At 37.3% G+C, this 16,012-nt stretch overlaps 2 protein-coding genes across 3 annotated transcripts in view; both read right to left on the bottom strand.

Annotated features, from left to right (window-relative positions):
* The window catches only part of LOC104826485 (protein CHROMATIN REMODELING 5), a 14,339-nt gene extending 2,843 nt beyond the window's left edge, over positions 1-11,496 (bottom strand). Inside the window, exons 1-26 of one of the 2 annotated variants that reach the window (XM_010559201.1) lie at positions 11,196-11,496; positions 9,568-10,398; positions 9,393-9,460; positions 8,747-9,166; positions 8,064-8,288; positions 7,757-7,840; positions 7,364-7,423; positions 7,136-7,239; positions 6,817-6,868; positions 6,309-6,372; positions 5,494-5,587; positions 5,266-5,353; positions 5,002-5,136; positions 4,315-4,506; positions 4,160-4,227; positions 3,471-3,564; positions 3,264-3,388; positions 3,112-3,175; positions 2,691-2,897; positions 2,022-2,264; positions 1,822-1,932; positions 1,422-1,508; positions 1,150-1,329; positions 906-986; positions 555-800; positions 89-244 (exon numbers count right to left, since the gene is read on the bottom strand). In XM_010559201.1, the coding sequence (XP_010557503.1) occupies positions 89-244; positions 555-800; positions 906-986; positions 1,150-1,329; positions 1,422-1,508; positions 1,822-1,932; positions 2,022-2,264; positions 2,691-2,897; positions 3,112-3,175; positions 3,264-3,388; positions 3,471-3,564; positions 4,160-4,227; positions 4,315-4,506; positions 5,002-5,136; positions 5,266-5,353; positions 5,494-5,587; positions 6,309-6,372; positions 6,817-6,868; positions 7,136-7,239; positions 7,364-7,423; positions 7,757-7,840; positions 8,064-8,288; positions 8,747-9,166; positions 9,393-9,460; positions 9,568-10,294 (3,975 nt within the window). In that variant the 5' untranslated portion in view covers positions 10,295-10,398; positions 11,196-11,496. The remainder of the gene's footprint in view (positions 1-88; positions 245-554; positions 801-905; positions 987-1,149; positions 1,330-1,421; positions 1,509-1,821; positions 1,933-2,021; positions 2,265-2,690; positions 2,898-3,111; positions 3,176-3,263; positions 3,389-3,470; positions 3,565-4,159; positions 4,228-4,314; positions 4,507-5,001; positions 5,137-5,265; positions 5,354-5,493; positions 5,588-6,308; positions 6,373-6,816; positions 6,869-7,135; positions 7,240-7,363; positions 7,424-7,756; positions 7,841-8,063; positions 8,289-8,746; positions 9,167-9,392; positions 9,461-9,567; positions 10,399-11,195) is intronic. The other variant, XM_010559202.2, reaches the window with a different exon arrangement.
* Positions 11,497-12,841: 1,345 nt separating this feature from the next.
* LOC104826486 (magnesium-chelatase subunit ChlD, chloroplastic) overlaps positions 12,842-16,012 on the bottom strand; it is a 7,154-nt gene continuing 3,983 nt past the window's right edge. The window contains exons 8-16 of the mRNA XM_010559204.1: positions 15,517-15,657; positions 15,231-15,431; positions 14,867-15,022; positions 14,303-14,410; positions 13,966-14,100; positions 13,818-13,844; positions 13,435-13,569; positions 13,208-13,328; positions 12,842-13,109 (exon numbers count right to left, since the gene is read on the bottom strand). Of these exons, the coding sequence (XP_010557506.1) occupies positions 13,024-13,109; positions 13,208-13,328; positions 13,435-13,569; positions 13,818-13,844; positions 13,966-14,100; positions 14,303-14,410; positions 14,867-15,022; positions 15,231-15,431; positions 15,517-15,657 (1,110 nt within the window). The 3' untranslated portion in view covers positions 12,842-13,023. The remainder of the gene's footprint in view (positions 13,110-13,207; positions 13,329-13,434; positions 13,570-13,817; positions 13,845-13,965; positions 14,101-14,302; positions 14,411-14,866; positions 15,023-15,230; positions 15,432-15,516; positions 15,658-16,012) is intronic.

Consider the following 16,012-nt stretch of genomic DNA (forward strand, 5'->3'; position numbering starts at 1 on the left):
AGTGGGGGGGGGGGGGGGGGACCCATAAAATCAAGGAAATTAATAAACATCAGGGTCCCAAATTCAAATTTTTGGTTTCAAATCCAACCTTTGGTTCAAAACTCCCTGATTCAACAGATTCTCGACAACCATCTATTAAAGAATCAAATAGCTCAACTTGTGCTTCCTCTGGCGCTGCTCCAACTACACCACCCACCTCTTCTGCAATCAAGGGAATTTGGTTTTGGTTCCCAAACTTCATGACCTGATCAAACAACGAAAAATTTAGCTAACCGAGATTTGCAGGTGCAGAAAGTGTCATGAATACGATACAAGCTGAACCGGTTAGTGACTCTAGAACATTAAAAAAACTCGAGGCTATTAACAAAAACTACCCACAAGATAAATCAGACATCAAAGCACACAAGGATATCCCAAACAAAAAAAAGGTGTATCCTAATTTTAGTATTCTAAAGAATTAAACAAAAAAGTAACTACAACCAGTACCATCCTCAGATATCTCACGATAGATATGCAGAGAGTAAAACTAGATATGAAGAATAGTTTTGACATACTGCACGGTAAAAGCGTTGTGCATCTCTCTTAGGCAGATTTCCGTATGACCAGCCTCTGACTTGAACTGAGGCCCCTTCTAACATTGGAGTTGACAGAGCAGAATATTCAGCTTTCCTGCGCTTCTGGCCTCTCTCCGATTGTTCCAGAGGCTCAGATCCTTTCTTTTTTCTTTTACTAGCCCTATCTGGCTGATTAGGCTCCACATAGCTCTTAGTACTCCTGGCAGCTCGAGGTGCGAGAGCTTCCTGTACAAAGGAACACAAGCTTAGAAATCAATAAAACTAAAACAGAATGAAACAAGAAATATCTGGCAACAGCGACAATAGCCTTAATCAAGATAGAAGTTCTACTTCAGCATGAGCTACAGCATCAGGTTTTATCCACCGACTCCAGAAAGACCCATCGTCTTCCGCACTACAAATATTGGCGACCTGTAAGTGCAGAGGATCAACAGAAGACAAAAAATCACGAATAAACAATGATAAGAATATTAATAAGAACATTGACAAGAAATCCGGTTCGCTCTCTTTCCTTCATCCATTCATTTCACCGAAAACAGAATAAGAAAAAGAAGAGAGGGGCGTGGACGCTTGCCTTAAAAGCATTCAACAATTCATGTCCTGCCTCATCGGCATCTTTCTCCTCCACTTTCTCCGCCCTCTCAAGAATTTCATCAATATCCATACCCAACAGCTGTTTTTTGCTTTCTTCGTCATTTTTTTCCTCTTTGAAAAGTTCCTCTGCTCCAAATCTCAAAATTGCAGAAAGCTCATTCTGCAATTATACAGTGTCAGGCCTCAAATGAGATTAAAACCTTACAAGAAATCCAAAAGACCACGATGACCAATATTGAAAGCGGCCCTTACCTTGTCAAACAAACTTCCTTTTTTAGTTTCTTTCTTCTCCAGCCGACCCTCCGCATTTAACTTTTGAATGACCAGATGATCAAGAACCTAAGATAAACATGGTGAATGAAAAAAGTCACCCATCAGCAGTAGAAAGCACAGCTATTAACCAACGGTTAGCTGCTATCTTGTCTTGTTGCTGAGTAATTTAATTTTCAAACATGTATCACGAAGCATGAAGCACAAATTAAGCAAATGAATGAAAATAGTTCTGCATAAGCTCTACACTCCCCTACGAATCTGTGGTTCAAATTAAAGATGTAATTTCATCACGATAATGATGTGATACTTGGAAATTGATTTTTCCAAATTAAATTCCTGCACATGCATCAGCATGACGACCACATTAAAAATGAAATACCATTTTCCTCTTAGCACGCTCCAATATGTCTTCCTCAACGCTTTTGCTCGTGACAAATCTATAGATGTTAACAACATCTTGTTGCCCAATTCTATGAGCTCGACTCATTGCCTGAAAGAATACAAGATTCACATTCCCTTGTCAGCAAAATGGTATGAAAAGATATGAAATCTAAAGGGAGAAGGGTATTCTAGGAAAACCTGTAGGTCATTCTGTGGGTTCCAATCAGAATCAAATATAATGACTGTATCAGCAGTAGCGAGATTGATGCCCAGCCCACCAGCTCGAGTTGAGAGAAGAAAGCAGAAATCATCACTACCAGGTGCATTGAAATGATCCATTGCTTGCTGACGCAGCTCAGCCTTAGTACTACCATCCAGTCTCTGAAACTGGAACCCTCTTAGCGACAAATATTCTGCCAGTATATCTAGCATTCTTACCATCTGTAATTAATACCATTCAAGCAAAACAAACAACATGAAATGATTAGTTCAATAACTAAAAGCCACGGGAACTTGTTAAAGTAACCATGCAAGAAAACCTTCCAACAAAATGCAAGAGCAGAAACTAAATCTAGATCTAAATCTCTAAAACCTATTGAACTTAGATGTTTTTTCAAGCATCATCTAAGAAACAGAAAGAATCTTATCTCAAACAACTAATCTGGACATTCTTTTAGCACAAAAGAAATATTTCAAAAGATGACCTGTGAGATACGGATTTCTCGTGACCGGGAATGAGGAACTCATGTTATTAGAACATGAACACACGTAGGAAGGAAAGGAATAACAAAAAATATTGAAATATCCAAGTACAGAAGCAAATACGTCATAAATCACAAAATTAAAGCTAAAGTCGATGAATCACACCTGTGAAAAAATAAGAACACGGTGTTTAGTCTCACGCAATTTGACAAGTAGCTTGTCTAGAATAACTAGCTTCCCGCTGCTTAATATTATTCTCTCCAGTTTAGTGCCATCATTTATGTCCCCACCATACCCATGGTCTGCACTTTCAAATAGAAAAGGATGATTGCAGCACTTCTTCAACTCCACCACGATGTTTAAAAGTGAAACCTGTTGATTTTAGCCGACGTCGTGTTAGATTTACATTTGAAATAATAAATGTAAAATAAATAACAAAATTTCTAGAAGCAATAACTAAAAGTATATTAAAAAGCATTTGTGATTTAACTCTAAAAGCTTAGCAATATTAAGAGAATATAGCTTACCATAACCATCGGCGAAAATAAATCTGAGAAATTGGGATCATATATATTCCAAGACTAACCTGGTTGCCACGAACTCCTTTATTCAAATCATGGAAGTTTCTTTCTAGTATCCACTTATAGTACCTAAAACGAGAAAAATTGGAGGAAACTAATTAAAAAAACTAAAACAATAGAGCATGCCAACAGGCCTTGGCCTGAAAATAATGCTTACTGCTTCTGTAGAGGAGACATCTCAACCCTTAGGATGCGCTCAATTTTTGGGGGCAAAGACTTCTCAACATCCTTGATCACTCGTCGGAGAATATGTGGCCTCAATTCCTTATGGAGATTGGCAAGCTGAACATAAAAGAAATATATAAGCTAGTGGATGAACGTATTTAGTAAAGGACAACATACAATCTAAATGGTCAAAACTTGCCTCATTCTCGTTAAATGAGCTAAGGTTCTTATAGTTTTGAACAAACTCATCCTTATTCTTAAACTTGTCAGGATCAAGGAAGTGGAGCAGAGCCCTGCAAAAAGAGAGATAAGCAGGTGAATTATACACCAAGAGTAGGAAAAAAAAAGAATAAAAAACATATGCAACAAGGCCCACAAATGCGACATACGGCTTCCACAAACCAACATTGCCAAATAACTCAAGGACCTAGCATTGCCAGAGAAAACAAATAAAGGAGCTTTTAACAGTTTAATGCTTTATAACTGCCACTAACAAAAATTTCTTCAGCACATCAACCAAGACTAGTGTTTTTCCATCAAAACATTGAAAGAGTTGTGTTACACCAATTACCAGAAGACCTGATACATCAAAATTAGCAACAGATTTAAGACACAAGTAACTGACAAATCATTATAAGCATCAATAATGCCAGTAGAAATACATCCATAGGTATCATCAACGCCATCATTATTGGTATTATTCATTTGATCAGCACTATCAAAGCCATTAACTAGATTAAAAATGGGAATCCCCAACCGTCTAACATGAGTGTAAGAAAAAAGAATAGTATCAAATGACGAAGAAATTTCAGGATAATTGAACCCAAAAAAATAGTTAACGGATTTGGCCCCTCCAGAGGAAAGCTAAAAAAGAGAGAAAAGAAGTACCACAACTCTTCAACACTGTTCTGCAGAGGAGTACCAGTAATAAGCAACTTGTTCTTGGTGCTGAATTCCTGAACAGATAAACATACACCATTTCATTCTGATCAATTGAATTACACAATAACTGACAGATAAAAGTTCTTGGCTCAGTTAGATACCAAAAGGGTTGTATAGAGCTGCGCCTCGCAATTTTTCAATCTATGTGCTTCATCAACCATCAAGTAACACCACTTAATCTTGGAAAGAACAGCTTTGTCCTTCAGAACCACTTCATACGTAGTCAACAAGGCATTGAACTTTATGGGCCTGCCAACCTTCTTATCATTGTAGAATTCGTATTGCTGACAGACCTGAAGCCAGACAGATATAAAAAATTAATGTCTAACAAAGAAAGAAAAAAATAAACAAAAGAGGGGCTAATCAACCAAAGACAACATCGCACTCTACAGGCAAAAATGTGTCTTTTACCGTTGGCACAGTGTTTACGACAAGACCGGCAAGACAAAAGAATCAACAAGTAAAATAATAATAGAAAAACAATAAACAATTAAGCTGCTCCTCATGGTTAAAGTTTACGACAGATGATAGAAAAAGAATAGCCTAACAAAGAGAGAAAACTTCTTTACCATGAGTTAGATAACAAGAATTTGTTAGACAGAAAATTTAAAGCATGTATTTGCAAGGGTGAAAAAGTAAGACCAGTAATCCAATTTGGATTAGACAACTCATATATTTAGCAGGCCAGTAAATTAGATATGTTGATAGGCCATCCAATGGAGATACCGAGGAACCCTTAAAACTAAGCAGATAGAGAATAATACAGCATATCATGTTCAGTTTCTCACCTCTCGACTTGCTCGAGTGCCAACATATACTATTATATTCATATCAGGAAGCCACTTTCTGAATTCTTTAGCCCAATTAGCTAACGTTGACAATGGTACGACAACAAGAAATGGACCTGAAATTTGTTGAGCATTCTGCAAGAAAAAATAAACTGAGTTTCCTTAATATAACTCAAAAGTGAGAAAGCGTTGGGAGGACAACATTTTCAACCCTAGTAAGCTCAAGTACAACCAAAAGAGGGAGAGAAAGAGAGAGAGTCTCACCTGCAAAAAACCAAGCATTGAAACAGACTGAACAGTTTTCCCTAGACCCATTTCGTCGGCTAAAATGACATTAGTATCATTAAGCCAGCTGTGACATGACGTAAAACAAAGCATTACACAAAACAGCAAAGTAAAGCCGAGGCTGCTCATGCACAATTCGCGAGAGGGATGACATCTCTTTCCGTGGATTAAAGAATGTCTCAACTCTCCCAAACGACATCAGTATACCTGTTGACTAGAAAATTCAAGCCCTCGAGCTGATAGTCCCGAAGTTTCCCTCCCCTTAACCACTCGGGCTGTTCTTCAAGCTTTCGCAAACTTGCTACACAAATAAAATGAACAGTGCATAATGGTAACTGTAACTGCAAAATGGTAAAAAGCTTTCCAAAACATGCAGTGATCTTGGATTGGATATAGAAGTTGGGAAGGAAGCAAATTTTGTAACACAAACAAAGCAAATGATTTCATCTCCAATTTATCCCGACATAACAAAGACACGGCAAATGAACAGCATTTGAATTCAGGTGAAGAGCTCTTTTCAAGGACATCATCTATCTTTTCCACTGCACATAACATTTTTCATGCACAGGATGATACCCCTCAGAACCTAACAAGTATAGGATACATTGAGAACCATTTACAATCTATTTTCCAGTAATTGAATTGAAACAAGATTAATTTGGTTCCAGCGAGTATTAACAAAAGCAACATGCAAAAAAACAAGAAAGCATGAAAAACAACAGTTATCTCCAATCAAGCCCAAAAGGGTATGAAGAATGATAAAGATGATAGTATTCAGGGCCATAAATTAAGCAAGTTTTCCTCCTATCTTTAAGTTCACAACAAAAATATCCAGTTTATGTTACACCACTACACGAAAGCCAAATCGGAAGGTGAAATACATACTGAACGACACCCACCCAAATCATTCAAAGGATAAATACATCTTAAGAGACAAACACTTATTAATCTGTTTCCAGCTACGGAGAAAAAGAAAACAGGAATGAACAAAATCAAAGCCAAACAATTCACATAGCACAAACCTTTTCCTTTCTTCCGCTGTTGTTCCACTAACTTCCCTTGCACAGCAATCGCAGCCTCACGGGCCTGATTCAAAGGGGCAGATAAGAGTCCAAAAGTAAGAAAACAAGTTTGATTTCTTAATCGTCCCATGCAAACATGGACACATATACACTCCAATTTAGAGAGAATAGATAAAACAGAAACATAGGAGAGAAAAGAGAGACAAAAATATCAACTAGTGCAGATAACCCACTGCAATGAGTTGAACACTAATATTCTTATAGACTGTAAATAGCATGCTTGAAATCTTTTAACATGTATAATACCAATTTCAATATTCTTGTATCATAGACAAGAATCAAGCAGTTTTTCTAGGACTAGAAGTCATCAGTTATAACCACATAGCCATTGAACCCAAACATTTTATGCATTACAAAACTTGGCGGAAAAGGATATTTGAACAAAGAGATAAAGCAAAATAACTAAATGGCAAATTAAAAGGGAAACTAAGTAGGGGAGAAACTCTACCTTGTACTCATCAATAGCATCTTGGGCAAATGCTATGTCCACGTCTCTCTCCCTAAATCAACATTGAAGAAAACGATAATCAAAGAACTAAAACATATAAAGAATCCTAGTTGTTTGATGTTTTTATAGCATGCTTGTCAATTTATATAACATGCCAACTACAGAAACATAAACACAAAAAAAGGAGAAAGATCCGTTCAAATAGCAAGCAAAGAAGGATCCAACTCCAAGTTTCTTATTACTTTACACAACACCAAAACATAAGTTAAAGATATAAAGGAACAGGATCTAATAAAAGATGAAATGAAGAAAAATTTACCAGGTAGCTTCAGCATATGAAAGCCCTTGCCACTTCACTAAATACTCTGGCACTACATCACCCGAACCATCTTTACTTATTCGATCTGCAACTACTCTTTCTACCTAAATCACACAAACTCATTCAGTTCCACAAGGAACAAAAATACGAGATAAAATCACGAAAGACATGGCAAAAAAGGGAGAAGAAGATGGGGAACCCCAAGAGAACATATTAAAAAGACCAAACCTGACTGTTCTGCTTAATGATATCCAAGTCCATTTCTTTACTCACGTCGTTGACCTCAATCTGAAAGGTTGCCAAATATAGTAAGTATACAAAATTGTGGCTGTTTCTAGTGCTGAGAGCAACCAAATCCAGATGAGTCAAATTTTTGCAAATATACCTGAGACTGTATTTTCACATAAATCTACTTAACATGAACCACCATAGGAATACATAAGTAATATGATAATGCCTTATAATTTTGCATTTTACATGTGACAATCTAACATATAAACAGAACCTATAAAATTTCAAAACAGAAAAAAATATGCAACGGCTGTTCCTTATATTGAAGAAAGCTCATAATTATGTTCCTTGCAGGCGAGTTAAAAACTGTAGCAGGCCCTCAAATATTACCTCCTCGCGTGAGAGAGCCCTCCGGTATCTAATATCTTCCATCACTTTCTTTGTGTAATTGAGAACCTTCTTGAAGCCACTAAGCTGCAAAACATGATGAACAAGACAACTAGCCGTTAGAAAAGGATATCACAAATGTATGACTTCACCTGAATGCTTACAAGAGCGGAAGAAAGCACGAGCAAGCGAGAAACACACATGCATATATACATCCACACATATTTGTATATAAATATGCACTCATATACACACACAAAGATCAGCAGAAAAATATGCAAGTAAATTGTAAGGAGACCTCAGAGCATACATTTTGGAGATCAGCCAATGATTTCCACTGGCAATGCAAATGGGATTGGCCTTTCCATTTTATTAAAAACTCAATCTCATTCCAATGTGGTTCAGACTCGAACAGTTGGCTCATCAGAACAGGTTCTGTTGATTTGTCATTGATTCGGGCCTCTTCAGCCATGCCCTTCGGCTGATGCCACAGCACCTTTTCAATGGCGTCCCCATCTTCCTCTTCAATCTCATCCTAAAACAAAATAATTCAGAAAAAAAATAATAGAACAGGAAAATCTTATGATAGTTCGGATTTATCTAAAAAAATGTTGCAATTATCAAGAAATAAGCACTCTTTCTCCCATTGAGAAACAATCACAACTGCTCTAGGTAAACCAGTTGGAATTGACCCAGAAACAAAAGCACAAGCAAGACACAGAATTTTGGCCCTTTGTTCATCATCTGGTAGTAGCCCATCAAGAAGGATAACATGCATAGTGAAGTAACATTTACATTGTTTCTGAGACAAATATAGATTATACCTTAAGCAGAAAACAGCTACAACTAGATAGTAGACAATGCAATTAAAGGCCCATGATATAATTTCATCTATCAACTAACCCATTCAATTTCCAAGACTCTCACGTGGAAACATAAATTATTAAAGGAGAGACCACACATAACCTTGACAACACAGCAAGTATATTCTACCTTTTGGGTCTTTTTCTTCTTCCCACCATCTTCATCTTCGCTGTCCTCACTCTCCACATAAGATACTTTACGAACTGATCTGGTTGAGGTGCGGACTTCACTACTGTGTCCTAAATTGCCTGTGGACCTTCCATTGGCTTTTCGTAGAACTGTGCCTCTTCTGGTAATACTTTTAAAATCCTCATCACTATTGTCATCAAAGTCCTCTGCTGAGTAGTCCTCTTCATATAGTGGTTTCTTCTTTTGCCGACTAGGAGCTTGAGACGATTTTTGTTCACGACCAGAACTTAATCTACGAGAGCCTTTCGTTTGCTGTCTAATCTTAGATTTATTCGTATCATAATAATCGTCCTCATCTGAGACATCGACATCTTCATCGCTCTCATCATCTTCGCCGGAACCTTCCCAATCTTGGTCTTGCTGTACGAAAAAATACGCTCGGATAAAATGAAATCTCAGTAGCCAGGAAATAGCGAACTATAAACCAGAATACAATAGATTAATTACCATGAAGTTGCCCCCATAGAAACATGCTTATTGTAAAAAAAACTCAGACACCATTTCTCCATTTGTTTTTAGTTTCAGTGATACAAAACGTTACATGACAAATATATAATCTAGCAATCAGAAATCCAAAAATTCTGACCTTTTTCTTTGCGATAGCACCTGGTACAGTATCATCAGGCTCAAAGTCAGCATCCTCAGGGTCATCCTCTGTTCAGAAATAAGATAACATCATTACTAAAGCCCTAAAAAAAGGACCAAATGGGGCAAGGTTCAACTGTTATATACTAGCAAACAGTACACTGACATATAATTACCATCTTCCTCCTCTTCGTAATCGGCATCTGCATCATCATTGTTGCCAAAGTCATCATCGTCATCATCATTAATGTTTCTGTGTACAGCCCTTGAGGCCCTTGACTTGCTATTATTAGCGGCTGCTGGCTTCAGCAGTGATCTAGAATTCATAGGGTGGTTGTAGCCTTTGTAGTGCACAGGATCGCTTTGATGTTCTTCATCTTGTTCGTAATATTCATCAGACAGCATCTCATCAGCTGGAACATCAGTTTGACCCCTCTGATGCTTGTCCACTACTTTGTGCTCCTCATTTTCAGATTCTAATCTATCATTCAATTCGTTTGAGAGATTATCTTCAGAATGGTCAACATCTTTGTAATCAGATTGTGAATCGTGGCCAGAATCAGAGCCACCTCTCTGTCCCATAGGCTGGCAGTCCTTCCAAAATGTTGAACCCCATTTTCCAGATACACCCGTTCTTCTTCCTGAGGCTTGAAAACTAGGATCCGCATAACCAACAACATTATCAGATGTTGCGCCATTTTGCAACCTATCACTACACTCTGGTTCTGCATCACTTTGATACTGCACATCCATGTTTATGTCAAAACCCCTATCACTGTAAGTACCATCTACATCTTCATTCACAGCTGACCTCTGAAATGTAGCAGCATTCTCCTGTTCCTCTTTGTCATCAAGAACACTACGTGAAACAGCATCATTTGAGTAGTTCCTAAAGAAAGCCATCTTCTCACATGAAGCGAGCAACTTATCTAAGTACTAGAGCTCCAACTCAATAAGTTTGTTCGTCAATGCCAACTGATATCTTCTCCACTGGTCTCTCAATACGACTAAGAAAACACGGAAATAAAAAGGAAATAGGTGTTAGGTGAATGGAAATTTTTACCATTTTGATATGCAGAATAGGAACACGAATACGAGCAAAGAAAGGATATCCAGATAGTTAGCAGTGTCTAAGTTCTTTCAAATCCCACGAAATACAAATCAAAAGTCAACAATTAAAGTGAAACTTTAAACTAGTATAATTTGCCAACGGAAGAAGAAGAGAAGGAAAAGAGAATTAAGCGGGAAATATAATCACATGCATCATTTGAAGCAAATAAAGAAAAGTCTCAAACCCAATGACACATTGAAGCATCTGAAATCCTAATCTTCATCAATGGTATACAAAAACACCAGTTCGAGTGAAGCTACAATTCAAATTACTACATTAGCTGCCACTCTCCTCTTCACTCGAGAGACCCGCAACACTAAACAGAATCAACAGAAACGCGATGTTCGGCAACCAGAGAGCCACGAGAATGAAAAGCATTGATTGAAAGGGTTGAAAAAGGAAAGACACAGATCTATGACGCAAAACACGACTGAATTCGAATCGGTCCCTAAAGCCCTCTAAATCTCAACGTGTCGAACCCTAAATCGCATAAGCAGCCCTTGAAACACAATCAGGAATCCCAATTAGGGAAAATTCAGTGCTGAAAAGGATGTATCAGCCAGACGCAAAGAGCAAGAGTTTCGTGGGAAAAGCTAATCTATACAGTCGCAAAAAGAGGATAACTCCGGCTAAATCGAATTAGGTTTCGCAAACAACGGCACAGGTAGCGTCAGGATTCAGATTTGAACACACCTCCTGGAATCTCTCCAGATAATCTATCTCCGACGCCGGGAAAACAGAAACCGGTACGTGTCTGTTCGTTTCTCTTGTTTTTTGTTTCCGCTCTCACGTTTCGGAGATTTTCCGAGTCGAATCCGATTCCGGACTCAAAATTCGGGAGATGGCGGGGAGAAATTCGTCGGAAGACGAGATTAACAAGGTTTTGAAGACGACGACTCGACCCGAATTTGGATGAATCGTCGGCTGCGAGACCCGGAAAGGGAGAGAGAGAGAGATTCTAGTGAGAGAAAGAAAGGGTATATTTTCTAGAGAGAGAATAGGATTATGAATGGAGAAAACATAATAAATTTGCTTATTGGGGGTGATTCAATTTTTATTTTGTGAAACGTGTTTGTAGATAAAAAAAACTCTCTCTAATAATCTTTTTATTTATTTATGTTTCTAATTTATTTATTTATTTGCATTTGGGAGTAACTTTGAGGGAATGACCTCTGCCTCTGGGCTTAAAAAGTTTTGGGTTTGTAATTATATTTAGGATCCGTATATGTATAAGATATATGTGTTATTTTTTAAAATATTGATATGTTCATATGTATACATATAAAAATTCCAAACTCTATAATATTAAACTTAATCACAAGATCAACATAATAACAATAATATATAATTTGGATTGTTTGTTCTGATTAAATATGTGTAAATAGTACACGAGCAGGTTAAGCAACATATCAAAACATGCTGCAAATTTTAAAAACGAAGTACGTATGATTTCTTGAATAATTGTAAAATGACACAAATGTTATTCTAGAGCTAAACTAAATTAAAAGAAAATTATAAAAACAAGCTCATTAATTTTGCAGGTAATATACATTTACTTTCCAAACAATTTTCAAGAAAAAGAATAATTTCCGCCGTAGGAGCAATTGGACTGCCAAACATGTTCAAATATTATTGGACCAAATTAATACTAATATATTAATTGTATTCAACTTGCAAATATAATTAGGAATATTTAAAAGTATAATAGGCTCACTCATAAACGTTACTGAATTCTAATATCTTTTCATTAAAATTCGGCGTGACTAATCGAAAATATAAGGTGTTCTTAGAGATTGAATTGATATGTTAAAAACAATTGATTTTACCAAAAAAAAAAATGTAAAAAATAATTGATATATAAGAGAGTTGGTATCTTTCCGTATGGAGATATTGGTGTATCATAGCCGTGGTGTGATTTAATATTTATTTTGTCTGGGATGATGGGTTTTGAGGTGTTTTACACTAAATATTAATAGAAATAAGACTATAGAGATTTTTTTTATTGTTTTTATATGTTTGATAAAAAAAACTAAATATTATTTAAAAAAAATCATACACCGGCATATTTCGAGTGTGTATAAAATACGCTCTAATATATAAATAAGGATTAAGACTCCGAACTAACTTTTGTGGAGTTAGGGTCAGTGTTTATGTCATTTGATATTACAGCCTAAAATAAACTTCCACTCTTGAACTATCGTGGTGGAGTCAGAATTAACACTCACGTATCGCAATTTGTATACGTGTATTTGCGGATGTATCTTCCTTCATGTTCAGCAGCAGTGGAATGGTCTGAATTTTTTTACGGAAAAAATTTTATACCTGCTCGCAAGGGTCACTACTCACGACCGTTGTCAAGGCCGTTTGGGTTTAAGTTCGAATTTCACAAGAAGAATATTAATATGGCAAAGCATAAAGAACCTTTTGGTGCTGAGACATATGAAGCTCGAGTTTAAGCTGCACAAACCTTGAACTGCAGACAGTCAACGTAATAGAACTGCCTTTCGTCTAAAACCATACCTTAAGAATTTTTCAGGGCCGATAACGCATCCTTAGTTGTAGCCGAGATGACAGCATCCGAAGCATTTGGCAAGTAATAATATTTTCCTGCCAAAGCCAAAAAGATAAAAGAACGGCAACACATTGCAATGTGATTCTATCTTGCAGAGTTTGAACATGTTGTCTGAAAGCAAAGAAGCGCAAACCTTGTGCAACTCTTGCGATCTCCTTGGCGAAACCCGTAGAGACAAACTTGTTCTCGGTGTCTATGACTAGAAGAGACATTCCCGCTTTGTATATCTTCCCAGCCACTTCTAGAATCTCGTCCTATAAAGCGGAATCTCGTTCTTGTTATGACAAGAATAATCTAGTTATAAGCAAATAAGAGACTGCTTTTTAATATAAACATTATCCTGAGACATTAAAGCTCAACCTTCAACTCTTGGGACGACGGTCTAGGAGCATCTGAAGTAGCAGCAGCTTCGGGATCAGTGGATCTTTTCAGTGAGATGTTAGCTCGACCATCTGTTATTGCCACTATCATGATCCGCCCGACATCACCGCTCTTAGCATTGATTGAAAGGGTTGAAAAAGGAAAGACACAGATCTATGACGCAAAACACGACTGAATTCGAATCGGTCCCTAAAGCCCTCTAAATCTCAACGTGTCGAACCCTAAATCGCATAAGCAGCCCTTGAAACACAATCAGGAATCCCAATTAGGGAAAATCAGGTGTCAGTGAGGGGCAACATTTTGTGGTACAACCTCATCAATTAAACAAACTATCTCAATCGTTAGGATGATCCCCCGCTCTTCTCTGCGTTTAGTCCAACTCTGACTGCCTAAAATGAATTTTCGTTCAACCAGATTATTACAGTAATATCATGACATAACTACATAATTTTATCTATGACATGATAGAAAATATTGACAGTACATGAAAGCCTTAACAGGCCAACTTACCGTGGTTAAACCATGGGCAAGAGGAGAACCACCGCCACATGGAAGTCTCTCAAGACGCTTTCTTGCCATTGATATAGATCTGGATGGAGGCAGAAGCACCTCTGCAGCATCTCCACGGAAAGGAATAATAGCAACCTATACCAAATCACAGGAATATTATTGCAGGAGCAACAATTTTTTTCTTCTTTTTTATTTTTCTTTTTGGTACCCTGCGAGGACAGTTTTTATATTAAATGTATGCAAAAACTAGAAATATTTTCCTGAACGTAGCCCATGGTAACAGATTCCTCAACGCAAGATGATGTCCTGGACAAACCGAATAAGAGAGTTTTCTCACCTGATCCCTGCTTGTATAACTCTCTGCGAGCAGTTTGAGTGCAGCACCTTTAGCGTTTTGCATACGGTTCAGCGCCATGCTGCCACTTGCATCAACTACGAAAATGACCTGCCGTGCAACAGTGGTAAGGAAACTAATATAACTAAAACCTATTTGCATTACTAAAACCTATTTATAAAAGCATGAACAGGCCAACAAACTCATCCTCCGTTAACAAATTGTATATATGAATTAAGGCCTTTTCAAAGTAGCTTAAGGTTTCAATCACTTTGGCTTAGCAAATATGCAGCTTAATTACTGGATTAAGCAACTCCAGTCATAACTTATATCAACTTGCAATCCTAATCTCCTGACGATATCTTAACTGGTAATGTAACAGAAGATTTGTGACCACAAAAAGATTTTCAGGCATCATTTATAGGCTCTGGCTCTTTTTTCTGTCTTCTATTAAAATTGACAGGCATATATACTTGTATTATCGCGGGAAAATCTTGCTTATTTTTGTAATACCTACGTTGGAATTGAAACACCCATCCAGAGAATGCGAGAGACAATGTTACATACCAGGGCTCCAGCTTTCCTTGCCATTCTTTTGGCCCTCATATCTGTTTTCTCGACAAAAACTTTTCTACTCCTTGAAGTATCCTTCTCTTTACGCAATTTCTGGTACGGCGCAGCTGCTCTCAGGGTCGCATCCACAGCTAATCTTTTAACAGGACCCTGTCCAAGTATAAATTATATGATGTGAAGGTGTCCAAACAGTCAAGTAGACCTTTGATTAACCTTTAATACCATTGCAGATATCCTTTATTTTGGAAAGGAAAAATATTACATATTGGAAAACATTATAAGAAATGTGCTTAAGCTGCAACACTAGTTTAGGGCTTTTTCAGGTCAAACGAAGTTGAGGGTGATATCAAGGGAAAACCTTTGGAAGCATTGGCTTGATGTATCGTCCTCTGTCTTCTGAGAATATGACATTCTTTGCTCTCCCAGCTCTCCCCTTACGTCTCTGTGCTTGTTGAGCAAAGAAGAGGAGTTTCTCATCCACCAGACCACCCTCAGCATCAAATATAAATTCTTCAGGTATTTGGTCCTGTTGCTGCTCATTTTCTTCATTGCTTTCATCCTAGATTAAGGAAGGGTTTGCAAGCTTAAATAACACTTTTCCTATTATGAGTTAGAATTAACAATAGACATCGAAGTTCACTGACCTCTTCTTGGTCCTCTTCTTCCTCATTTTGCTCCTCTCCAGAATCCTGATTTTGTGGAGGGGGTGGAGGAGGTGGCTGTTGGTTTTGTTGTTCAGGTGGATTCTCATTTACTACTGAACGAGGAAGAATTACCAATTCAACCTGTTGAAGAAAGTACAATAAATTTCTAGTCATCATCTTAAGACATGCAAAAGAAAAAAAAGGTGATGAATATGAATCTGATAATATAAGCAAAAAAAATCGCTGAAGGCAACCCAAAGAGAAATGGATATCAAAAAAGGATGCAAGAGTAGTACGTCCCTCTCTTTTCTCCATTCACTAAAAAGGTTAGACCAGGTTTGTAGCAAAAGTAAAAAGATGAACTATTTAGAGGAAAGCTACCTCATATATGCTCACTGAGAAGCAGGCAAAAGTTTTAAAAATGGATAAGAGCAAAGTTAAGAAGATCAAACTCTAATGTCTAACAACTAATTAGGGCGAGAAATATTTCAGCAGG

This window comes from Tarenaya hassleriana, unplaced genomic scaffold, assembly GCF_000463585.1.
Source record: "Tarenaya hassleriana unplaced genomic scaffold, ASM46358v1 Cleome5, whole genome shotgun sequence".
Lineage (NCBI taxonomy): Eukaryota > Viridiplantae > Streptophyta > Magnoliopsida > Brassicales > Cleomaceae > Tarenaya > Tarenaya hassleriana.